General features: G+C 40.0%; 1 protein-coding gene and 1 pseudogene across 4 annotated transcripts in view; one reads left to right on the top strand and one right to left on the bottom strand.

The window, feature by feature from the left end:
• PAK1 (p21 (RAC1) activated kinase 1) overlaps window positions 1–23,725 on the bottom strand; it is a 149,061-nt gene that overhangs the window by 64,290 nt on the left and 61,046 nt on the right. Inside the window, exons 1-2 of one of the 4 annotated variants that reach the window (XM_044258465.1) lie at window positions 21,586–21,756; window positions 5,512–5,722 (exon numbers count right to left, since the gene is read on the bottom strand). In XM_044258465.1, coding sequence (XP_044114400.1) covers window positions 5,512–5,701 — 190 coding nt within the window. In that variant the 5' untranslated portion in view covers window positions 5,702–5,722; window positions 21,586–21,756. Of the gene's footprint in view, window positions 1–5,511; window positions 5,723–21,585; window positions 21,757–23,725 lie in introns of those variants that run through there. The other 3 variants (XM_044258467.1, XM_044258466.1, XM_044258469.1) reach the window with 3 other exon arrangements.
• Window positions 19,200–23,725, top strand: part of LOC122913488 — a 41,818-nt pseudogene continuing 37,292 nt past the window's right edge.

The following is a 23,725-nucleotide window of genomic DNA, read 5'->3' as shown; positions in this document are numbered from 1 at the left end:
ATGACCTAAGCATCTGTTATTCTTTAAAAGCACCATGAGTGAATCAGATATGTAATCTGAGTTGAGAATAACGAACAGAGATAGTTGGGTATGCTGTAACAAATACTGCAGGAAGACTGAGTTCCACACTCATCCCTGCCACTTTCCAGCTGTGATCTCAAGCAATTTAATTTTCTTTAAACCTCAGCCTCCTCAACTGAAAATGACTTGTGGGCATCAGATTAAAACAAGAAGTGAGTTTCCCATTTTTTAAAAAAACCTCATACTTGTAGTGTTTTACAGTTTAGAAAATGGTTTTGTATTCACTATGTGAAATGGCAAAAGCCTACTAATGGTAAGGGTGATGGGAATTACAATTATTCCTACTTCACAGATGAGAATACTAAGATTAAAATAAATTGGTAAGAGGAAAAGAAATCACAGAATAAAAGTCAGAGATAGGACTCAACCTTGGTTCTCTAAGTCCAGTTCTAGACTATTTCTAGGCCAAGTACTTTAGTAAGGCCATACCACTTCAAAGACTGCCAACTCTGCTTTGAATCCTGCTAGGACTAAGTGAGGCACAAAGCAAAGGTCAACAAATGTTTATTGGTTGAAAGATAATATCAACAAGCATAAAATTAAACTGAACAAAGTCTCCAAACAAAAGGGGGGAAAAAACTTCACTTATCTCATTTTGATGCATGCATTAATTATAGCCATCTTTAAAGCAAACGGATGAAACCTCTGTGCTCAGGGCATGCACAGAAAATCTATAACTAAGGGATGAAAGAGACAACTAGATTATTTCACAAGAACTTTTAAAAACTCTATGCTTTCTGTATCTATACTTTGAATTCACAAAGAAATTTATTTGAGATCATGAGCTATGAGATTTAGTTTCAGAACAGATTTGGCCTAGGATCACTCAGTGAAGGGTGTCCAGGAAGAATCTCTGGGTCTACACACAGATTTATTATTAATTAAAGTACTTTACAATGGCCCAGCTTCTTTTCAGCTACACATGCAACCCAATCCAACTTCATCTTTATAATCTCATTTATTTAATTTTAGGATTTCAAAACTATGAGAGATCTTCTATGTTTACTGGTCTGACTCTAGTTTTTTGGATGAAGACACTAAAGTCTACAGAGAAATAATTGACCCAAGCTGTCAGCCAATTTATGACAGAACTAAGACTACAACCCAGATATTCAGATCCCCACCTCCCATTCAGTATGTAAGATCATCCTTTTATTTCTCAATGATGTCTAAGTGTTATGCTTCCACCTGCTATTTTAGACAGGAATCATCTTTTAAATAAAAAAACAAAACACACACACACAAGTTTTACTGAGATATAATTCACTGAGATACAATTCATCCATATAGTACACAATTTAGTGACATTTTATATATTCACAGAGCTGGGCAACCATCCCCATAATCAATTTTAGAACATTTTCTTTTTTTTTTTTTTAAGTTTTCTTTCTTCTCTTTTTTAATTATGTTCAGTTGGCCAGCATATAGTACATCTTTAGTTTTTGATGTAGTGTTCAACGATTCATTAGTTGTCTATAACACCTAGTGCTCATCCCAATACACGTCCATGTTAATACCCATCACCCTGTTACCCTATCCTCCTAACCCCCCTTCCTTCTGTAACCCTCAGTTTGGTTTCCGGAGTCCAGAGTCTCTCATGATTTGTCTCCCTCTCTGATTTCTTCCCATCCAGTTTTCCCTCCCTTCCCCTGTGGTCATCACATTTTATCACCCCAAAAAGAAACTCCATACCCCCAATCCCATCTGCCTCTTCCCATAGCCCTGGGCAATGATTCACCTGCTTTTTGCCTATGGATTTGCCTGGATATTTCATATAAATGGAATCATATAATATGTGGTCCTTTGTGACTGACCTCTTTTACTAACACAATGTTTGCAAAGTTCAGCCATGCTGTGGCATGGATCAGAACTTCACTCCCTTTTATTATCAAATAAAATATTTATTTGTGTGGATGTGCCACAATTTACTTACACATTCATCAGTTGATGGATATCTGGGTAATTTCTACTTTTTGGCTATTATGAATAATGCTGCTATAAACATGTGCAAGTATTATATGGACACGTGTTTCTATTTCTAGGTTATATAGTAACTCTATACTCAATCTTTTAAGAGACTACCAGACTTCTCTAAGTGTTTTTAACATTTACTTTCCCACCAGCAGTGTATAAGGGTTCCAATCTCTCCAAATCCTTGTCAACATTTGTTATTATCCTTTTATTATAGCCATCCTAGTGGGTATAAAGTGACATCTTACTGTGCTTTTGATTTGCAGTTCCCTCATAGTTAATGATTTTGAGCCTCTCTCCCATGTGCTTATTGGCCATTTGTCTGTCTTCTTTGGAAAAATGTCTATTCAGATCTTTTAGCCATTTTTCAATTAAGTGTTTTTTTTTTATTTTTTCTGTTGTATTAGCTCCTTATATATTTATGATACAAGTCCCTTATCAGATATATGATTTGAGAAAATTTTCTCCCAAGGGAACCCTCTTACACTGTTGGTGGGAATGCAAGTTGGTGCAGCCTCTTTGGAGAACAGTGTGGAGATTCCTCAAGAAATTAAAAATAGAGCTTCCCTATGACCCTGCAATTGCACTACTGGGTATTTACCCCAAAGATACAAATGTAGTGAAAAGAAGGGCCATCTGTAGCCCAATGTTTATAGCAGCACTGGCCACAGTCGCCAAACTGTGGAGAGAACCAAGATGCCCTTCAACGGACGAATGGATAAGAAAGATGTGGTCCATATACACTATGGAATATTATGCCTCCATCAGAAAGGATGAATACCGAACTTTTGTAGCAACATGGACGGGACTGGAAGAGATAATGCTGAGTGAAATAAGTCAAGCAGAGAGAGTCAAGTATTATATGGTTTCACTTATTTGTGGAGCATAACAAATAACAAGGAGGACATAGGGAGATGGAGAGTAGAAGGGAGTTGAGGGAAATTGGAAGGGGAGGTGAACCATGGACTATGGACTCTGAAAAACAATCTGAGGGTTTTGAAGGGTGGGAGGTTGTAGGAGCCAGGTGGTGGGTATTAAGGAGGGCATGTATTGCATGGAACACCGGGTATGGTGCAAAAACAATGAATTCTGTTATGCTGAAAAGAAATTTTAAAAAAAGAAAAAAAAGAAAATTTTCTCCCATTCTATGGATTATCTTTTTACTTTCCTGGTGGTAAAATTCGAAGCACAAATGTTTTTAATTTTGATGGTATCTACAAAGCAGGAAATCTTATCTTCCTAGTCAGCAAGAACAATTTCAACTTTTCAAGAGTCCTCTTTACTACATGTAGAAACTTGGGCTAAACACCTACTTACTTAACAGAGATCAAGAATTATGGTTGATAAAGCACAGTGTTAAAAATAAGCACACACCTGGGGCACCTAGGTGGCTCAGTGGGTTAAGCCTCTGCCTTCAGCTCAGGTCATGATCCCATGGTCCTGAAATAGAGCCCAGCACTGGGCATTCTGCTCAGCAGGGGACCCCTGCTTCCCCCTCCCCCTCCACCTACCTCTCTGCCTACTTGGGATCTCTCTCTCCCTCTCTCAAATAAATATGTGGAATCTTTAAAAAAAAAAAAAAAAAGCATACACACCTAAACTGAGGGATAAACAAAGTTGCTATATATATGGGAGAAAATTCTAGGGCATGGTAACTCCACCTAGATCATAGCCCTGTATCTAGGAAGTTGGCAACTCTTATATAAATGAATTAGCCAAAAAATGAAAACTAAGCAACTTACCCATCTCTCTTCTAACTAGACCCCGAAAGAGCTCACTATGAAGGTGGAATAGGGGATAGGGTAAATACACACAAAGATACAAGCCCAAAATAGTAAAAATTCTCAATAGTTCTCATTTCAGTTATTCAACAATTATTTCCTATCTATAATATCACTGCCTATTAGACATCTCTATGTCAAGGCATCTCAAATGCAAAGTGTCTAAAATTACCTTTTCACCTCAAATGCAATGTGTTTAAAGGCTTTCCTGTTTTCTCCAACTACCAACCCTCCTGACTTGTTCCTCTTCCTGTGTTCCTTATTTGGTTAATGATACTATCATCTACCATCTTACAGTGATCTATAACTATGCAGTTATATTTTTCTGCAACATAGGGTACTTTCTGCAATTCGCCATTGTGCTTCTTATATTTGGCCTACTATTTCAGAATCCCAATTCTGATTTTATCATATAGTCTACTAGCTATGTCTCCCAGCTTCAGTAAAGGAGTAAAGAGAACACATCCTTATATGAAGTGCCTTCTGTGTGGAAGGTACTTAATTAGGAAATTTGCATATAATCTTCACACAACAACCCTGTGAATATTATTCCAATTTTAGAGATAGGAAAATCCCAATCTTTCCTACAGATAGGAAACTAAAGCCAAAGGAGCTAACTGACATATCTAAGGTCAGAGAGCTGGTAAGTGAGTAATCCAGGATTTGAATCAGGTCCACCTAAATCAGAAGCTCATGATAACTATTTATAAACAGAAAGCCAATTTCGTCAACACACCACAAGAAAAGGCCCTGCAAGCATGATGGAGAAATTTACCTTACATCAAGAGCCACTTAAATAAACAATTTGGGGAGTCAAACAAAAATCACTTATCAATGTGGACACCCAAACCTCTATTTCACTATCTTGTCCAGACAATTTCAGTGACTTTACCAGATACACTGTTAAAAGCCTAATTATTCAGGGCATCTGGGTGGCTCAATCAATTAAGTGTCTGCCTTTGGCTCAGGTCATGATCTTGGGATCTTGGGATTGAGACCTGCATCCAGCTCCCTGCTAAATGGGAGTCTGTTTCTCCCTCTCTCTCTGCCCCTCTCCCCAGCTCATGCTCTCTCTCTCTCAAATAAATGAATAAAATCTTTAAAATCCTGATTATTCTTCTAGAAGTTTTATCAATAAAAAGAAAATGAGCCCACCTAGTATGACCTCTTCTTAGTACCTCATGCTGAGTCCTGCTTCTTTTTCCCAGCAACTACTTGCCTTTCTTACTGATACTTAATCTCCAAATCTAGATGTGAGAGGAGGACATATGAATATAGAAGAGGCAATCAAGAATCCAGAAAGAAGACATTCCAAAAATGACACTAGCTTGGAAAAAAACATTTCCAAATGAAGACACTCCAGTATTTCTTATCTTTTGTGAGTTCATAAAAGTTTTATAACTTATAAAGTAAATAGATGGCTTCAGATTATCCAAAGTCTGGCAAGAGCTAAATTATTTTCTCAGAATTTTGCTAGAAATAGTTGATAAAGTATAAAAATAAGTTTATTTCCTCTCTGACTTCAGTCACCTTGGGAAAGAAAGACAAGGGAAGAATTTAAGGGCAAAAAAGGTATTAAAGAAAAATTAAGTCAAGGAAAGAACAGCTCTTTAAGCTACCAAAAGAAAAAAAATTGTCTTAAGCATACAAATGGTTAGAAAGAAATGAAATACTGTACTTTTATCTCCAGGTAAGATGGATCGGTAAAATCGGTCCTTCTTTTTCTTCTCCTCTGGGTTTGGAGGCAGAGGTTTGGAACCATGGTTTAGGGTTCCCGCATCTTTGCTTCCAGCTCCAATCATAGTGCTGGTGTTTCTCATCGGAGGGGCTGGGGGTTTGTCTTGAATGTCTAGGCCGTTATTTGACATTGTCACCACCACCAGCAGCTACTGGAATCAGAAAGAACAACATAACTCTTTTGTTATTTTCATGTAAAAGGAAATACATGTTGAAAATTTTCAAAGAATCCAAACGATATAACCCATCCTCAAGGGCCCAGCTCAAACCTTTCCACCACACACTGTAAGTACTACCATCTTACTCACTCAACAATACTCAAAGATGTAATACCTACTCTGTGCCAAGCACTGCTGAACATTCACAAGATTCTTCTTTTTCTCTACCTAAGACATTGGAGAGCACAGAAAACCAGCCTGATGTAGTTTGAAAGGCAGAATTTGGCCCAGCTAAATTAATTAGTAATTCCAGTGCCACTTACTAGCTTTAAAGAAATTCCTTAACCACTTGGGCTCCATTTATTCATTCATTAAATAAAACTAACATCATTCTACACAGTGACCCTTTGCCAACCTCTAATTTTGTAACTTTAGGAAAATCATGTTCCCTCTCTAGAATGGACTGTATCACTATATCAAGAGTCCCTAAAGCTGCTGGTTTTGTTAATAGTTTTACTGGAACACAACAGTTCATTTACATATTGTCTATGCCATCTTTCACATTCCAATGGCAGAGCTGAGTAGTTGCAACAGAGACTATATGCCCACAAACCTAAAATATTTATTTAGTGCTTTACAAGAAAAGTTTGCTGACCCTTGGCCTATATCATCTCTCCAGTATTTTCTTCCTCTAAAATTTGACCTTGATCTAAATATATGATAGTCAATGCAGTAACCATCCTGTCATATACAGTGTTGCATTTACTGGCAATCTCCAATGCTTCTGGCAAAGGGAAGGAATAAAATCTTTAAAAAAGGGAAAAAATTGATATCACATGGTAACAAGAGTTTTAATGAAGACGGATGTTATTACTTTAAATCAGTAAGTGTCCTTGATGATGGACAGACATATACATTACAGAATTAATAAAGTCTCTCATTATCCTTCCAGGTTACAGTGGAAACTATATCTTTGGCCATGACTACTTAGAATATAAGCTCCGTCAAGTAAACACAATGGTGCTTTAGAGGCTAAAGTTTCTGAGTAATAAATAAATAAATAAATAAACCAATGTAATAATCACCAAGAGCTTTTTAGAAATAAGATGTTCTGTTCTAACCCCCCTAAATTTTTATTTAGTGTAACTAGGTTATGGACAAAATTCTGTAATGTTAAAAATTACTGATCCCAGTGCCAGCCAGATTCGAATACCACTGCTTTAGATGTCCATTATTTAAATGCTATGAACAAAATTTATTAACCTTTTTTACATTTTTTAATAAATGTAGGACTAAATGATCCCCTGCATCTATTTCTCCCTTGAATTCTTTCTCTACATGCCATAAGCGATCTAAAACACAGCACTTCTCTATTTTTTTTACATTTTTTATTATGTTCAGCTAGTCAACATATTAGTTTTTCATGTAGTGTTCAATGATTCATTAGTTGTGTATAATATCCAGTGCTCATCCTAACACGTGCCCTCCTTAATACCCATCACCCAGCTACCCCATCCCCACAAACCCCTCCCTTCTGTTAACCCTCAGTTTCCCAGAGTCCAGAGTCTCTCACGGTTTGTCTCCCTCTCTGATTTCTTCCCATTCAGTCTTCCCTCCCTTTCCCTATGATCCTCTGCACTACTCTTCATGTTCCACCTATGAGCAAAACCATAAGATAATTGTCTTTCTCTGCTTAACTTGCTTCACTTAGCATCATCCCCTCCAGTTCCATCCATGTTGATGCAAATGGCAAGTATTCATCCTTTCTGATGGAATATACAAAATAAAAAACATATCTTCTTTATCCATTCATCTGCTGAAGAACATTTCGGCTCCTTCCACAGTTTGACTATTGTGGATGTTGCTGCCATGAACACTGGGATGCATGTGCCCCTTCTTTTCACTACATTAGCACTCCTCTACTTTAAAATCCATCACTGACATCCCAGAACAAAAGCTAAAGTTCCTTACCAACTAAGCCACCATACCTGGACACAGCCTACACTCAAACTATACCTTGGAAATCTCTGTTCTCTTGTTTTGCCAAGTCTTACCCTTCTTCCAATCCCCCAGTGCTTCTTGTCAAAGATTTCTCCCTCCTCTGACTGATAAAAATTTTACTCATCTTTCAGGCCAGATTCAAACTTCATCCTTTCTGTAAGTCATCCTAACCTACCTCTACCAAACCAACCTCTACCTCTATCTGCTCTTTACTTCTCTTTTTGATCAAAAGGAATTAAGTAAGCAAGAAGAATTATTAATCTATATTAACTCTCTGGGTGGTGTGCTTTTTATCCATTTCTTCTGGCTTCACTTTGCAGGTCTGCCTTTGCTTTTTCTCCAAGCCCCAACTCAAGTCCCTCAGCTCCCACAAAGGGGATTTCCATGGACTGAGTCCTCAAGTGCACCTTCCTACCAGGTTCCAAAATTATACTCCCTACAGCCACCTGACAGACTAAGCAGGCCCTTCCTTGCCTCTTGGGTCCTTCAGCCCAAAGCTACACTGAATATAGCTCCCCTTCAAGGCTACAGCCCAAGATTATACCAAGAGAGGTTCACCACCCTTTCTGATACAGGCTTTTCTTCATTTCTCAGATCTTCAACCATGCCTGGAGAATACTCAGGGGGTAGACCTCCACTTTCAAAATGATTCCAAATTACTGAAACCTAGAATCTGTTATTGGAGTACAATGCTTGAATCCTCTGTACCATATTCTACCCAAGGTCATCTGGCCTATGCTTGAAAACTTCCATTCTTAGGAAATCTATGATCTCAAAAGTCAGCCTATTCTATCTTTGGTCACTTCATTTAGAAAGTTCTCACTTACATTAAGTTCTATGTATTTCACACTGCACAGCAATTATTTGTTTATACATTTGCCTCCCCCCCCCAAACACCCTCTTATCTGCCAGCTTTAGACTATGAACTCCTCAAGAACAAAGTTCACTCTTACTTACTTCTCAATCCCCAACACCAGGTCTGGCACAGAATAATCAATAAAGATTTGTTGAACAAATGAATAAAGAACAAGTAAACAAATAAATGAATAAGCAAACAAACACTACTTCTGTTAGTCCTAAATCCTATCTCACGTCTATTCAGAAAAGTCTATTGCTTCTGCTCCAGACTGAACTTTAGGTACTTGAAATCATCTTTCAAAACCCACCAAGTCTTCTTATTCTTTCAGTGTGAAACATTGCGTTTTCTCAATGTTTCTCAAATCAAGTTTTCTCAATGTTAAACATTGTATCTTCAACTATACACAGTACAATTTTGTACCTTCCCGATCCTTCCCTCTGAACTTACTTGGACTTGATGTTTCTATACTAATTTCCAGTTTCCCTGCAGCCCTCCAAACAGTCCCTTCCTGTGGTTTCTCCACAAGTCTTTACTTTCTTTGTACTTCATAGATCCCTTCACTGGTCATTTTGCAATCTACATTCAGCAAAATAATTGGCACATTTTTAAAACTATGCCATTTTAAACTTTGTTTATAGGAAAACAAGTCCAAAGGATCAATCCTGAGAGGAGAAAGGAAAAAATATACTCAATTCTTAAATAAGGAGACCAAACACATCTTAAATCTTCTCACAGTCTGTGCCGGTCAAATATTTGGGACAATGACAAGCCAACGCCTTCTGACGGGCTGCAGTATAAAGCGAGGCTCAAAGCCAACATTTAGAACGATAGTTCAGACGGCACCCCTCTATCCATCCTAGAAAACAAACTGCTATAATAGAGGGAAAGACACGCTGATCACATTTTACCAATGCTCCAGAGGCTCAGGGAGACTAATAATTCTGCGCAACTAATTATACTAAAGTATTAATTATGAATCAACCGAATGGCTCTGTAATAAACGCAGGATCGTTGTGAGGTTTCAGAAAGGCCATCCGTAAGGTGATATAATAAAAAATGACTGGATCTAAAATCAAGAGATCTGGATTTAGGTCCCGGCTCTGCTATTTACTAGTTATGACTCAAATAAAAGTCCCCCAACCTATGAGCTACAATTTGGTGTTTCCCACTCTATGATCACTAGACAGATACTGGTCAAGAGGCAACCAAGGAATGGAAGTGATTTATGTCTCCTTTTCTATAGAAATAATAAAAACATAGTGCTAGTGCAGAAAGAAGGGAAAGAAAACATTTTTCAAGTAGCCATTATGTGTAAGGTACTTTACATACTGAATGAAACAAGACACAGACTGAGGGAAGGACTGTGTACACAGCAGCTACTCCTTTCCACTCTATGACATCCGGATGCCACAGTCACTAATATAAAAAGGGCCAAGATAAAGAATTTAAGATATACATAACATCAAAGCCAGAAGCAACTTTTAAAGGTCGCCTAATCTGACCCTCTCATATAACAGGTAGGAATACTGAGGTATTCATTCTGTAAACACAGAATGAAATTGCTTAAACACAGCAGTTTAAAGGTGGGATTAGAACCCATATCTTCAGACTCTCTGCCAAAGAATTTTCCAAATATACCTGAGGTAATTCTATCCCCTATGTACCTTTTCTGACCTGAACTCTGCTACTCTTGATTTAGGTAAGTCAAATCCAGTCAGTGGCAAAAAAGAGCACAATATAAACATGTTTGGCTGGACTTGGTTGATATTTACTAAATGTCTTTCATGAGGCACAAATAAATTCTTGGTCTTCAAATCAGCCATGTGAAAGTTCTGTACACCTTTTAATATCATTGCAGGTTCTTCACTTAAGTACAATTCAAATCAAAAAATTTTTACTGAGTACTTACACATAAAGTGCCATGGTAGAAACCAGGGACAAAGAGATAAATAAATGAGTATGCTCTAATGCTAGACATTCTCATAGTTTAGTAAGCAAGATACATAGGACTAGAAAACCACAGTGCCAGGCCCATTGTGAACAGTGCTACAGAGCAGTACAAGTGGTAAAATGTCAGAAGACATGAAAAGGAAAGACAGTATTGAATTTACGTGATCAGTGAGGCTTCACAGAAGAGGTGGTGTTAAAAGCAGGGGCTTAAAGAATAAATAAGTCAGACTAGTGGTCTTTGACCCTGAACTATTAGAATCCCTAGGAGCTTTTTAAAACACCAGCTCAAGTACTTAGGGGGCAGTATACTAACATATACAACTTACTTTGAAATGTGTTTTTAAAAAGTAAGATGGATTATTGGATGAACACGGGTATAATATTCTTGTCCATATATAATTTATAGTGGATACGATAAAGCAAATATATGAAAATGTTAATGGTAGAAGAATCTAGGTGGTAGACATACAGGTATTCACTATAAAATTCTTTAAACTTTTATGTACTTTTGAAATTTCTCCTAATAAAAGGGGTAGAGGGCAAATACCAGAACTGAGCTCTGATTTAACTAGTCTGAGATAGGTAGAGGCATTGGTAAAGTATCTGAACCAAAGAAAACAAACAACAAATAAGCAGACTATTTTGATGGAGAATGATAATGGCAAATGCATCCTGGACCACAGGAATAGCGTAAGTGTGAAAGTACAGTGAGGTAGAATGCAACACAAAAATAAAAAAGTAGGACACAACGATCAGAGAGCCTTTTATGTTCTGTAACACCTACAGCACTAGTCAGAAAAATGGTCCCTTCTAAGCAGTTCTAGATCCACGCAATGAATGTCCCATGTTAAAAATAAAAGATGACACTTGATTTAAAAAGGCTGTGGAGAGATGACAATGAGAAAAGAGCTGTTGCCTGGAGGAGGGGACCAGCTGCCATCCGTCTGCACTGAGGGCTCTATGATGCCTTCAGCTCACACAATGGGACTTGGAGTTTTGGAGAGTCCTATAAACTGCTTAACAGAGTTGCTCAAATTCTAAAAAAGTTTCCCCACAGACCTCCTGAACTAACTATCTTTACAAATGAGATTTCAGCCGTCATTTGGCACTGATAGCTTAATAACCACTAACGTTAGAAAACACTCTGGAATTTACAGAAAACTTGGAAATCTACTTGGTTGGTGTCAGTTTTCTCATTCATGCATGCAAATATTTATTCATCACCTACTGTATGCCAGGCTGTGCTAGGTGCTGGGGATAAAATAGTGAGCAAGTCAGAAGAAGCAAAGTATCAGAGACACTGCCAGTCACCCAGAGCCAGCAGAGGCATGGATATGAAATAAAGTCTGTGTGAGTCCAGGACCAACTCTTTTTCTACTACACCACGTGTCACTGTTCACTCTAACGGCAAAGGGACTAGATAACCTCTAATAACTCCTCACGCCATTATCTAAGGTGAAGTAGGGAAAGGAAGAAGAAAAAATAAAACCTAGTCCACATATTAATCACATTTGTCAGTCAACAATTCAAAGCAGCTGAGACTGGCACGACCAACACTCCACCGAGAACTGGGGAGTACTACATGCCCTTGACACCTGGTTATGAGAATCTGATCTTTAATTAAATTGTGCCAAGAGGTTTTCTTTGGCAGGAGCTCGGAATGCTGCAGTCTTGAATTCGCTGAGGGATGTCCTTCTGACACGTCCAAGGCACTCCCGCTATGCAGCCTCCAGCCACTTGCTCTGGTTTAGCAACAAGAAAGCAACTGCTGAGGTAGCAGGGAGGAAAACTGGAGGCTGTTTCTGGGTTGCTGGAAAAGCTACTTTAATTTCTGACACTGCTTCCACAGGTAAAATACAAATAAGACTGTACTTTATAGAGTTACAAGAATTTATTTTTTAATATTTTATTTGAGAGAGAGAAAAAGAAAAGAGAGCGAGTGCGCATGAGTGGGAGGAGGGAGGAGAGGCAGACTCCCCGCCGAGCAGGGAGACTGGACATAGGGGTGGATCTAAGGACCCCGGGATCATGCTCTGAGCCGAAGGCAGATGCTTAATCAACTGAGTCACCGAGGCACCCTGATTACTAGAATTTAAAAGCATAGATATATAGATATACATGGAACATATATATGCACCTAGCATGTTGCCTGGCACAAAATAGATGTCCAATAAATATCTGTTCTTATCCCCCACTCATCTTTCCAGTTTTATCTCTACTATTCCTTAAACTTAGTCATTCCAGCTCAATATGCTTTCATACCCCTGCCTTTGCCCACACTGTTCTCCCCGCCTAAGATGTCCCAACTTGTCTGCCAAGCAAACTCCTCCTCATTCTTCAAGACCCACTTTGATTCACTTTCTCTATGAAATCTTCACAGAAGCCCCTCTAATTCTGTCTTTTCCCCAACATTTTAATTTAATTATACATACTTCTATGCAGCAGTTTCTATATTTCTGGTCAGCCCCACCAGACCACAAACAAGACAAGGGACAAAACTGAGTCTGTCATCAAGTCCCACTCAGCACAGACCTGGCACACACTAGGTACCTTGCAAAGGCTCACTGACTAAGGCAGCCTGGTTTACAGAAAAACAAAACAACAACAACAACAACAACAACAAAAAAAAAAAACAGAAGCTAGAAGGATCCTGAAAAACCAGCCAATCTCAAACCTTTATTTTATAGCTGGTAACCTGAAACCCACAGGGGTATGAAATTTACCTAAGATCACTCAGTGAAATAGTGAGGACATGAAGAGACACCAATTATTCTGATTCTCTTAAAAACACTCTTTCTACACTAATTATAATTTGAGACAGAATGAACAAAGGTCTGTATCTGGAATTAGAGAGCGTGGGAGCCAGAGAAGTGAAATGGAAAAGGCAGAGAGATTTGGGGTCCAAGACTTAAGCTATCCCTGTACCTTCACCCTCCTCTCCCCTGCCCCAATAATACCTACACAACTTCCTTACTTCTACCACCCTTGCAGAAAGCCACTAGAGTTACTTGCAGAACCAGTACCAGTACCAAGGTACTGGCACTCTCCTTACCATATTGGGAAATTCCTGACCTGCAGCCCCAATTAAGCTATTCCTAACAGTTAACGGGAAAATTTAAATCTATTTTACCAAACCATTAGACTTCCCAATGGATGCCCTGGAGTGAGAAAATCATCACTAAAACGTGAGGCCCATACAATCCGAGAGCTGGAAGGAACTTACAAGGCCATCTGGTTCAACCACCCAAGAAACACTGGAATCTACTCAGTTGTCTCCTGAATGGATTGACCTTCTAGTCAATCTCTGCCCGAACATTTCCTGTGATTTCCCACACTGCCTTATCCTTGCTGCCCGGTACCCCATTCCTAGTCACCTCACTCAAAGACTTTAGTTCCTAGATTAGTCTTCTTCTGTACCTCCCCAGTTATCATTCTAGATGGCCTCTACACCCTGCCAACAATGATGACTGTTCCAACACACTGGCCATTTCAACTGTTGACCTCTAGTCCAAATTGGCCAATACTCCCATAATCACACCCTGAACCTTATTACCAAAATGTGTATTAACTCCAGTACCTGGAATGAATTCTATATACTCCAATACAACCTTCTATCCATGCAGCTCACTTGCTCAAGAACTTCTACTATAATTCTTAGACTTTATTTTGAGCTCAAACCCACTATCCATTAGTACCTCCTGTCTTCACCTCTCTTTTCCCTTAACTATAGCCCGTCAAAATCATTCAAACATCATAAGCCATCAATCCTCTAAAACCCAACAACAAAAAACCAAATGACTCAATTCAAAAATGGGCAAAGGACTTGAAGAGATATTTCTTCAGAGAAGAAGTATGAATGGCCAATAAGCACATGAAAAGAAGTTCTAATGTGCTTATAATTACTAATCACATGTGCTTATAATCACTAATCATTAGGGAAATGCAAGTCAAAACTACAATGAGATAACACCCTGCACCATTAGAATGGCAACTATAAAAAAAAAGAGAAACCAAAAAGTGTTGGTGAGGATGTGGAGAAATTGGAACCCTGCACATTGCTGGTGGGAATGTAAGTTGGTGCAGCCACTGTGGGAAACATTATAGCAGTTTGTCAAAAAGTTAAAAAATAGAATTACCATAAAATGCAGCAATTCCACTTCTGGATACATATACACAAAAATATTCAAAACAGGGCCTCAAATATATATTTGCATACTGATACCCATAATAGCATTATTCACAACAGCTAAAATGTGGAAGCGATACAAGTATTCTTTAACAGATGAATAGATCAGCAAAATATAATATACACATACAAATATTATTCAGAAAAAGACAGAAATTTTGTAATATGCTACAACATGAATGAACCCTGAGAACATTATTCTAAGTGAAATAAACCAATCACAAAAAGACAAATACCATATGATTCCACTAATATGAGGTACTTAGAGTAGTCAAAATCATAAAGACAAAAAGTAAAATGGTGGCTCCCAGGGGCTGGTAGGAAAGGAGAATAGGGAGTTATTGTTTAATAGGCACAGAAGAATTTCAGTTTTACAAGATGAACACTTATAAGATGAATGGTGCTAAAGGTTGCATACTAATGTTAATAATGTATTTAATGCCACTAACCCACACATTTAAATAGTTAAGATGGTAAGTTTTATGTTATGCATATTTTACCACAATAAAAAAAAAAATGTGCTGAAAGTTCCCTATGCTATCACAGTCGTATTACCACAGGAGCCTGTTAATGCTGGGGTAGAGGCCAATGAACTAAGACTTAAGATATTAATTACAAGTAATGGTTAACTGATTCTCAGTAAAATGTGTAAGACAATAAGTTTGTAACAGGCTGTCACTGTACATGTATACTTTAAACAAATTTGATCAATCTAAACAAATCTGATAAATAAAAACGACAACAACACACACACACACAAACAAAACAATCAACCGCCTTGTCTTCTCTCCCTTTACAAAATGCAACTGGCAAAATCCCAGCTTTGGGATAGTTGAACTCCCACTCTCCCCCAACTGTCTCTGTACTGAAGTAGCTGAATATCCTAAAGAATGTTACCTAATTGACTGCTTTCACTTGAAAATTATGAATACCTTTCTGCAAAAGATTACCTTGCCTCAAATGGGGATTTAATTAGGCTTCCTACTCACCCCTTCACCTTCGCTGATGAACTCACCTTCTGTAAGAAAACAGAAATCCTTGCAGGAGAACTCCATCTTCCCACTCACAAATCCATATGCCTCCCTGTCCCTGTACCACCCATTTACAATGAAGGAGGTATTCCTACTCCCATCAAAAGCCATTCCTTCTTCTCCCTCAACTTGCACTCCCTTTCACCTGGAATGACCTCTTTTAGCTATACTAATCAACCAAACTATCAATCAATCTCTCCCACTCCCTCTTCATCTCTCTTTCTTAATTCTATTCAGTCATTCAATATGTATTTATTGAGCACCTACAATGTACCAGTACTAATCTAGCTGAATAAGACAATGTCCCTGTGTTCGTGGATTTTATGGACTAGTAAGAGAAGCAGACAAAGAAGTAAGCAAATATATAATGTCAAGACCATAATGAAAATAAAGAGTAGTGCATGTGACTCTGGGTGGGGGGAGGCCAGGGATGGGTGATATATAAGACAAGATGACCAGGACAGGCTTAAGGAAAAGACACTTAAGACCTGAATAAAATGAGACAACTAATCAACGTAACATGTGGAAGCATTTTAAGCAGAGGGAGCAGTAAGTACAAATGTCCAAGATGAGAATATTTTGGGGCATGTAGAGTAGCAAAAAGACAAGACCAAAGTTTAGTGAACAAGGAGAAACATGGCAGAAAAATTAAATTAGAGGTGCAGCCAGAGGTCAGACTATATAGGACTTTACAAGCTACAGTAATTTGGTACTTTGATACAAGTATCAAGCATGGGAAGACACTGAAGAATTTTGAGTAGTGATCTGATTTATGTTTTAAATGGACCACTCTGGCTACAGAGAACAGACTGCAGGGGAGCAAAGGAAAAATGAAGAGACCATTAAGAAACTATTACATTAATTGAGGTGGGAACTGGTGGTAGCTTGACAGGACTGCAGTAGGTATACTGTAGTACAGCAAAGGTAGGTATTTTGAAGGTGGAACCAAATGGCTTATTTAGAGACTGGATGTACAGCGTAAAGGAAAAAAAATGAAGATGATCTCTAGATTTTTGGCCTGATCTGTAAATACTGAGTGAATATAAACATGCGATAGTGTCTCCTATTCAAAGACACACATACACATACACCCCTTCCTTGACACCAACATATTCCTCAAAACACATTTCTTTGTTTCCCTTCATAGCAAAGCTTTTCAGAAGAATTGTCTATTTACACTATCTCCACTTCCTCCCCTTTGGTTCGCTAAGAACACCCTCTATTTCACCAAAAGCAGTCTTGTCAAGACAACCAACCATCTCCATGTTGCCAAATCAAATGGTTACTATTCTGTCCTCACCTTACCTAATCTCTCTGCAGCATTCACCTGGCTTTCCTTTTACCTTTCTGTGTATTCCTATCTCCTTTGCAGACTCTTCCTAGCTATCCTTGACATGTCCAAGGCTAAGAACCTCCTTTCCTCATACGCTACACTCTTGTCTAAATAATTTCATCCATTCCTATAGCTTTACTTATTACCTATATGTTGACAGTACCCAAGTTTTAGCCCAAAGTTCTTTCAGACTAATAATCATCTGTTAGACAATTCTGCCTGCATTTCTTCTAAGTACCTAAACCTACAATGAACAAATGAAACTCTTGGTTTTCACAGCATCTATTATGAAATATTTTTGCTTATTTATTATACATCTCCAGCAATAAACAGTATGCTTCACAAAGAAGCAACTAAGTTCTTTGTGTTTACCAATCTATACCTAGCAACGAAGGGGGCTCGGCAATAGGACACACCAAGATTTACTAGACCCTGTCTCTAGCCTCAAAAAGTCACATACTAATGGGACAGATGATCCATAAACCACAATGACGGTATGACACAAGAAGTGCGACTGTGAGAGGTGAGAGGAAGAACACGAGTGTTTCATGAATCCCAAAGAGGGGCCTTAATAGCCTAGAAGCCAAGGAAGATTTTCTTTAGAAGCTAATTTAAGAGTTTATTTTTGCAAAAATAGCTATTAAGTGCCTACTAGATAAATTTTTATATAATTATTTTTAAGCTTTAAAATAACTCTTCAAAGTAGGTATAAATATATCCTATTTTATATATGAAGTTTAAAAAGATAAAAAACAAAGGACCTAGTAGGTTATGGAGCCAAAATCTGAACTGAGGTCAGTATGCTTTTAAATCCCTCCCCCTCCTTCCTTTTCTTATTCCTTTTTTCCCACCCTGTATCACAAGGTGCCACCAAAAATAATATCTTTTATACTTGCCACCTACTATTTGTTTGACCTAAAAGAAATCACTATATCTCTTGAACTCGGTTTTTAACATGGGGTTCAATTACCTAAAAGAAATCACTATATCTCTTAAACTCGGTTTTTAACATGGGATTCAATTACCACATGTAGTCTCTAAATCATCCTTGTTCTAACTCCCTCCTTTTCCTTCATTATTAAGGATTGAGGCTCAGTTTTAAACCAGTCAGTGAGCAACCCCAGGCATTTCCTTTTTTTTTTTTTTTAAGACTTTTTTATTTTATTTTATTTATTTGAGACAGAGCGAGTGAGCAAGAGCAAGGTGGAGAGGCAGAGGGAGAAGCAGACTTCCCACTGAGCAGGGAGTCCAGTGCAGGGCTTGATCCCAGGATCCTGAGATCATGACCTGAGCAGAAGGCAAACACTTAACCAACTGAACTACCCAGGCACCCTCTAGGCATTTCTTTTATGCCACAGCATCTGAGCATTTTTCACAGCTGAAAATGCATTCGGGAACAACCACAGTAACATCTGTAGAGCACTTCACAGTTTACAAATTAGTTTCACACATTCATTATTTCATTTGATCTTCATCAACCCTATGAGGTGTTAAATCCCTGTTTTACAGAGGCCAGTGGAAGTGAAATGTCTAACTCTATCTGGATTTTAGCCTACCAGAAATTGAATTTAAGAAAATAGAGGGGTGTGGAAAAGGAGGAAGAGAGTAGATGACTTATAGAGGAAACTCACCCAAGTGACCTAGAGCCAGGAGAAATTAACAGGGACCAAATCAGTTTCCCTTTCAAGGTAATGAGTGTTTGGCCATGGCACAGTGACCCACCACATGGAACTGCTTTTTTTTCATCTCAGTAATACCTTGAGTCCGGCCCCACATGTGGACGAAAAATGTAAGAAAACTCTCTGTAGACTATATGCATTCACAGGGTCAGAAGAGACCATGGCATAAGAGAACAGATATCACCTTTAGAGAAGACTTGAATTTAGGCACCAGCTCAGCCACTGACTTGCTGATTAAAGTTTCCCCTTGTGTTATCATAGCCCCTTGTGCTTCTATCACACATACATTAACACATGAGCTTACAGATGTCTATACTCCTTGATTCACAACAGAGGGTAGCAACTGAGTCCAGTTTCCATCTTTGTATCCCCAGCACCTGGCACCATAACTAACACAGAACAGGTGATCCAGAGAATGTGTGATGACGACAGATGTCCTATTCAAAGCTCTTTGTATACATGCGCATTCCACATTACAATGTAGACAGTGAGTGCCAGGAAAATAGCAACCTTGTCTTATCTCTGTTTCCCCTCTCATTCTCCCACTTTGAGAACGCTACTCAAGAAAAGTTAGTTGAATAGAAACAAAACGGTCCAAAAAGCCAGCCTTCTGAGGTAAAGAAATTAACCTATGTGGTCCTCTTTTCCAGACTGTAGTCTTTCCCACCACACCTACCTCTACCCAAATAATACCTATCTTGCCCAGTCCACCCTCTTCTTCAAAAAATCACTGTTCTTCTCCCCCAGGACCCCACCTTCTCTCCCTCTACCCCATCTCTACTATCCCCTCTTCTTTCATAGGCTCACAAGTCACCTCTTTTCCTCCAGGTAAGCAGCTTCAAAGCTGCCATAGAGCTTTTATTCCCAGTCACTTGTCACAAAAGACAGTCTGGGCCTCTGCCCAGCCCCACTGGACACCTTGCTCTTCTCCCACTCTAATCTTCAAGCTCTCCACTTCTCATCTTGCTTACTCCCTACTGCCTACCGCTGCCTTCTCCCCTCTGCAAAGGAAGAGGGGGTCAAATCCTGGAAGAAAGATTGCTTATTAGCAGGCCCAAAGCAAGACACAGAGGAAGTAAGGAAAGAGACCAGCACTTGGGGAAGACAGAATTTGTAGATGAAAGCTAAACGTAAGGAAGTTAGGGAGGAAACACAGTGTTTGGACCTCACAAACACCGCAACAAAGGTCCCTACGAACCTATTAATAATGAGAAAGCTTAACCAACAATTCTATTTCCTATATTTCTTTTTTAAGATTTTATTTGTAAGTAATCTCTACACCTAACACAGGGCTCAAACATGCAACACCAAGATCACGAGTCCCATGCTCCACCGACTGAGCCAGCCAGGCAACCCTTAACCAACAATTCTAAAAGGAAAAGGGAAGAAAGCCTAACCAAGAAGAGAAGGACTCAAGAGAGGGAAGGAAAAACTAGCTATGGAGGGAAAAGGATAAGAAAGGGAAGTATGAAAAGAGTAGGAAAAAGGAAGAAAGTGGAGGGTGGGAGAAAAGATGGTTAAGGGAGAAGGAAAAATGAGCGGGAGTAGGAAGTAGAAAGAAAAATGGGGTGGGGGGTGGACAGTGACAGAATCACAGAAAAACTCAGGGGAGGAAGGAGATCAAAATAATCAAGGTAGGTTAGTATCAAGCCTAACATGTTTCTTGGTCCCAGATGATCAAGGAAAGAATTGTAATAAGACATTACACAGCCCCCAAGGTCTGTCATTAACTAGGCTGAGTAAGGAGGGGGCTCCAATGAAGATAGTCTAGTTTAAAGATTTTATTTATTTATTTGACAGAGAGAGATCACAAGTAGGCAGAGAGGCAGGCAGAGAGAGAAGAAGGGAAGCAGGCTCCCCACTGAGCAAAGAGCCTGATGTGGGGCTCGATCCCAGGACCCTGGGATCATGACTTGAGCCAAAGGCAGAGGCTTTAACCCACGGAGCCACCCAGGCACCCCAAGATAGCCTAGTTTAAAACAGTTTTATACCCAGGTATCAAATCACTGGCCAGCTCAGAGGAAAACCATTAACATGCCTTGACCTGTTTCTTTCCAACCCCACCTCCCTACACCCAACCTATCTACACTCAACACCAAAACAATCAGCATTTTCAACCTCTGCCTTGTCCATTAAGCATCTGGGTCCTCAGCAGACCAGCAAGATGGCATCCAAAAGGCTGGCTGGAGAGGATACAAAGGTCTTCTTCTCAGATTCCCCTGTCTCTCACATTGTTGAGGGGGACATCTCTGCAGCTCATTCTAGGACTTTAACCAGCTCACCTTTCCAAAACGCAGTTTACAGCAGGTCAAGCTCTTCACCACACAGATAAGGAAACTGAGGCGCACAGAGGCTGCCTGAACCATACCTACCCTTCCTTAGGTCTTCAATGTCCTGGTTTACTCCACCTCTTAATAGGTCACTTATAATATAATGCCCCTCCCCAAAACCCATGAGAAAACACCCCACGGTCCCAGCAGGCCTGCAGCTAAGCCAAACAGAGTGGAAAGCATCACAGTAACCACCAAGCACAACGGTGTTAGCAAAGGAGAACGGTTCCTCAGACACAGCAGTTCACCCCAAAACCATCTTCTCCTTCACAACCTTCCCTAGCCAGAGCTCTGCTTCCAGGTGCTGGCCTAGGAGGCCAGCTCATCTGAGGGCTCAGCCCTCAGCCCCTTCTCCTGCATAGGGTCTCTTTAAGGCAAGACCCTAAATCTGCCAGACTGCGAGGCACCACTCCCCGGAAGCCAACGGAGACCCCTCCCCCTCCCCAGCAGCGCCCAGCTAGGCGCGCCCCAGGGTGGGCCAGTATTACCTGGTGGGGGGAGCTGGCCCCGGCATCTCTGGCGACTGTTTTTGTCGCAGAGCCGCACCTCTCCCGCCCAGCTAGCCGCACAACGCGCTGGCTCCACCCGCGCGGCTCGACTCGTCTGGGGCCGGGCTCCCAGCAGCTCAGCAGCCCCAGCTCCCGCTCCCGGTGCAGCACGCTCCCGCCCTCGCAGGGCGCAGCAAAGGCGCAGCTTGGGGTTGGCGAAGCTGAAGGGGCGGAGGAAGAAGGGAGGGAAGGAGGTGGGAGGAAACCGCGCTTCTCCTTTCCCAGAAGCTCTGCGGGCGGGGAGACTACTACCTTCCCACCCTCTCAGCTATCCTCCATGCCTAGGTTCCAACAGAAGGTAATTTCTCACGGGGCCAGACTTTCCAGGGCCTGTCAGAGTCCTGGGTGAGCCCCAGAGTCAAGGAAGAGAACCAGAGCCCCTCTATGCCTTAGTTTCTGCAGCTGTGTCTGGACTCCGGGGCAATTCTGGTCAAACCCAGGATTTGATCAGATTAGCCTTCTGATAAAGAGATGTACGCACCCCTCTACCCCACCAACGAAGGTGTCTGATGTCCTAGGGAAGACTCAGGGTGGGCAGTTACATTGCTTCTAGGCAAAGAAAGCTCAGCAGCAGCTACCATTTACTAAGTGCTATTGTGTACCAGGTGCTTTACGAAATGTTACATCTATCTCACCACAACCTTATGAAGTAGGCTCTCTACCAAATCACATGTTAAAACTGAGGTCCAGGAAGAATGTGGTTTCATACGATAAGTATTTCTTAAGCACATACTGTGAATTAGGCATTGTAATGAGTCCAGAGCAGAACAACACATTACAGGACATTCACTAACCCAGGCCCAAACCCCCTAAATCCCACTAGTGCCCCCTCAACAATTTAACCAAAAAAGCCACCTTCATACATATCCAAATGCTCCCTAAAAAATAATACTGCCCCCATCAACTTCCCCTCTACACCCTGTTATTGAGACATATGACAGGAGTCAGATTATGCAAGGTTAACTTCCAGGTCAGAGCCAGGAGTTGGGGTTTTGTTTTAGGTTTTAACAATCAGAAGGCTTTGGAAGATTTTAAGCATAATGACAAGACCTAATTTATATCTTTAACAGGATCGCTGACTGCTGAATGGAGAATAAAGGGGAGAATGGTGGAAAATGAGAAAACCAGTTAGTAGATTCTTACAGAACTCCAGGCAAAAGATAATGATTTAGACTAATTATTAGAAGATAAGCTAAAACAAAACAAGCATATTCTAAAGATAAAGCTCAGAAGCAGCAGCAGCAGCAAGAACTCAGTGAAAGACAGAATGTAATCTGTGAAGGAGGACAGTGACTTTCCCAAGACCACACAACTGGAAAATGGCCAAGTTGTCCCAACTTTGATCTGACTCCTAAATCTATGCTTTATTTCTCTCTGCCATGTTAGTTATCTTTATATAAAACTGTCATACCCCGTCCCAGCTGCTAGAGAGAAATTTTTTGGCTTTTATCCATTTCCCCTGCCAGATATCCACACACCTCCATTCTATGTGCCCAAATCATTTAACTGCAGAAGGGTATAGGGGAAGAACTCCAATGAGGATGGAAAGAACTCTTCTGTTAAGTATGTTTTGCCTTTTCCAGACCCTGAGTACCCATGCTAGTCCAATTATAAGAAGTCCCAAATTTAGTGGAGGAAGGAGGGAGTTTCTCAAAGACATCCATATTCTAGAGAGACACAGTCAATAACACAGAGTGTGGGACCAGCTGCACTATGAGAACTCAGCTTCAAAGTAGTTTTAGGATGTTCTTTTGACCCCACACCCTTCTCTCAACTTATACAGCATGGATGAAAGGCAGAAACAGTCCTCTGCCTTGGACATTGTTTTTCAAAGTAATCATCAATAATCATAGTGTCTGATCTTAACCAACTTTCCACCCCATGCAGCATCCCCCACCCCTTAGAGATGGTTTTCCACATTCTGCTGAAATACACATAAAGACAGAGAGCTCACTTGGAAATAACACTGTTGGGCAATGCTTCCTAACATTCAGCCAGCCTCTCTGTAAACTTCCATCTGCCTCCTGGAGCGATCAGAAAATGTCCTTCAAGACAAATATTAAAGGCTTTAAGATATATA

The sequence above is a fragment of the Neovison vison genome, chromosome 7 (genome assembly GCF_020171115.1).
Source record: "Neovison vison isolate M4711 chromosome 7, ASM_NN_V1, whole genome shotgun sequence".
Lineage (NCBI taxonomy): Eukaryota > Metazoa > Chordata > Mammalia > Carnivora > Mustelidae > Neogale > Neogale vison.
The sequence above is the reverse complement of the archived record's forward strand: the minus strand, read 5'-3'. Positions and strand labels throughout refer to the sequence as shown.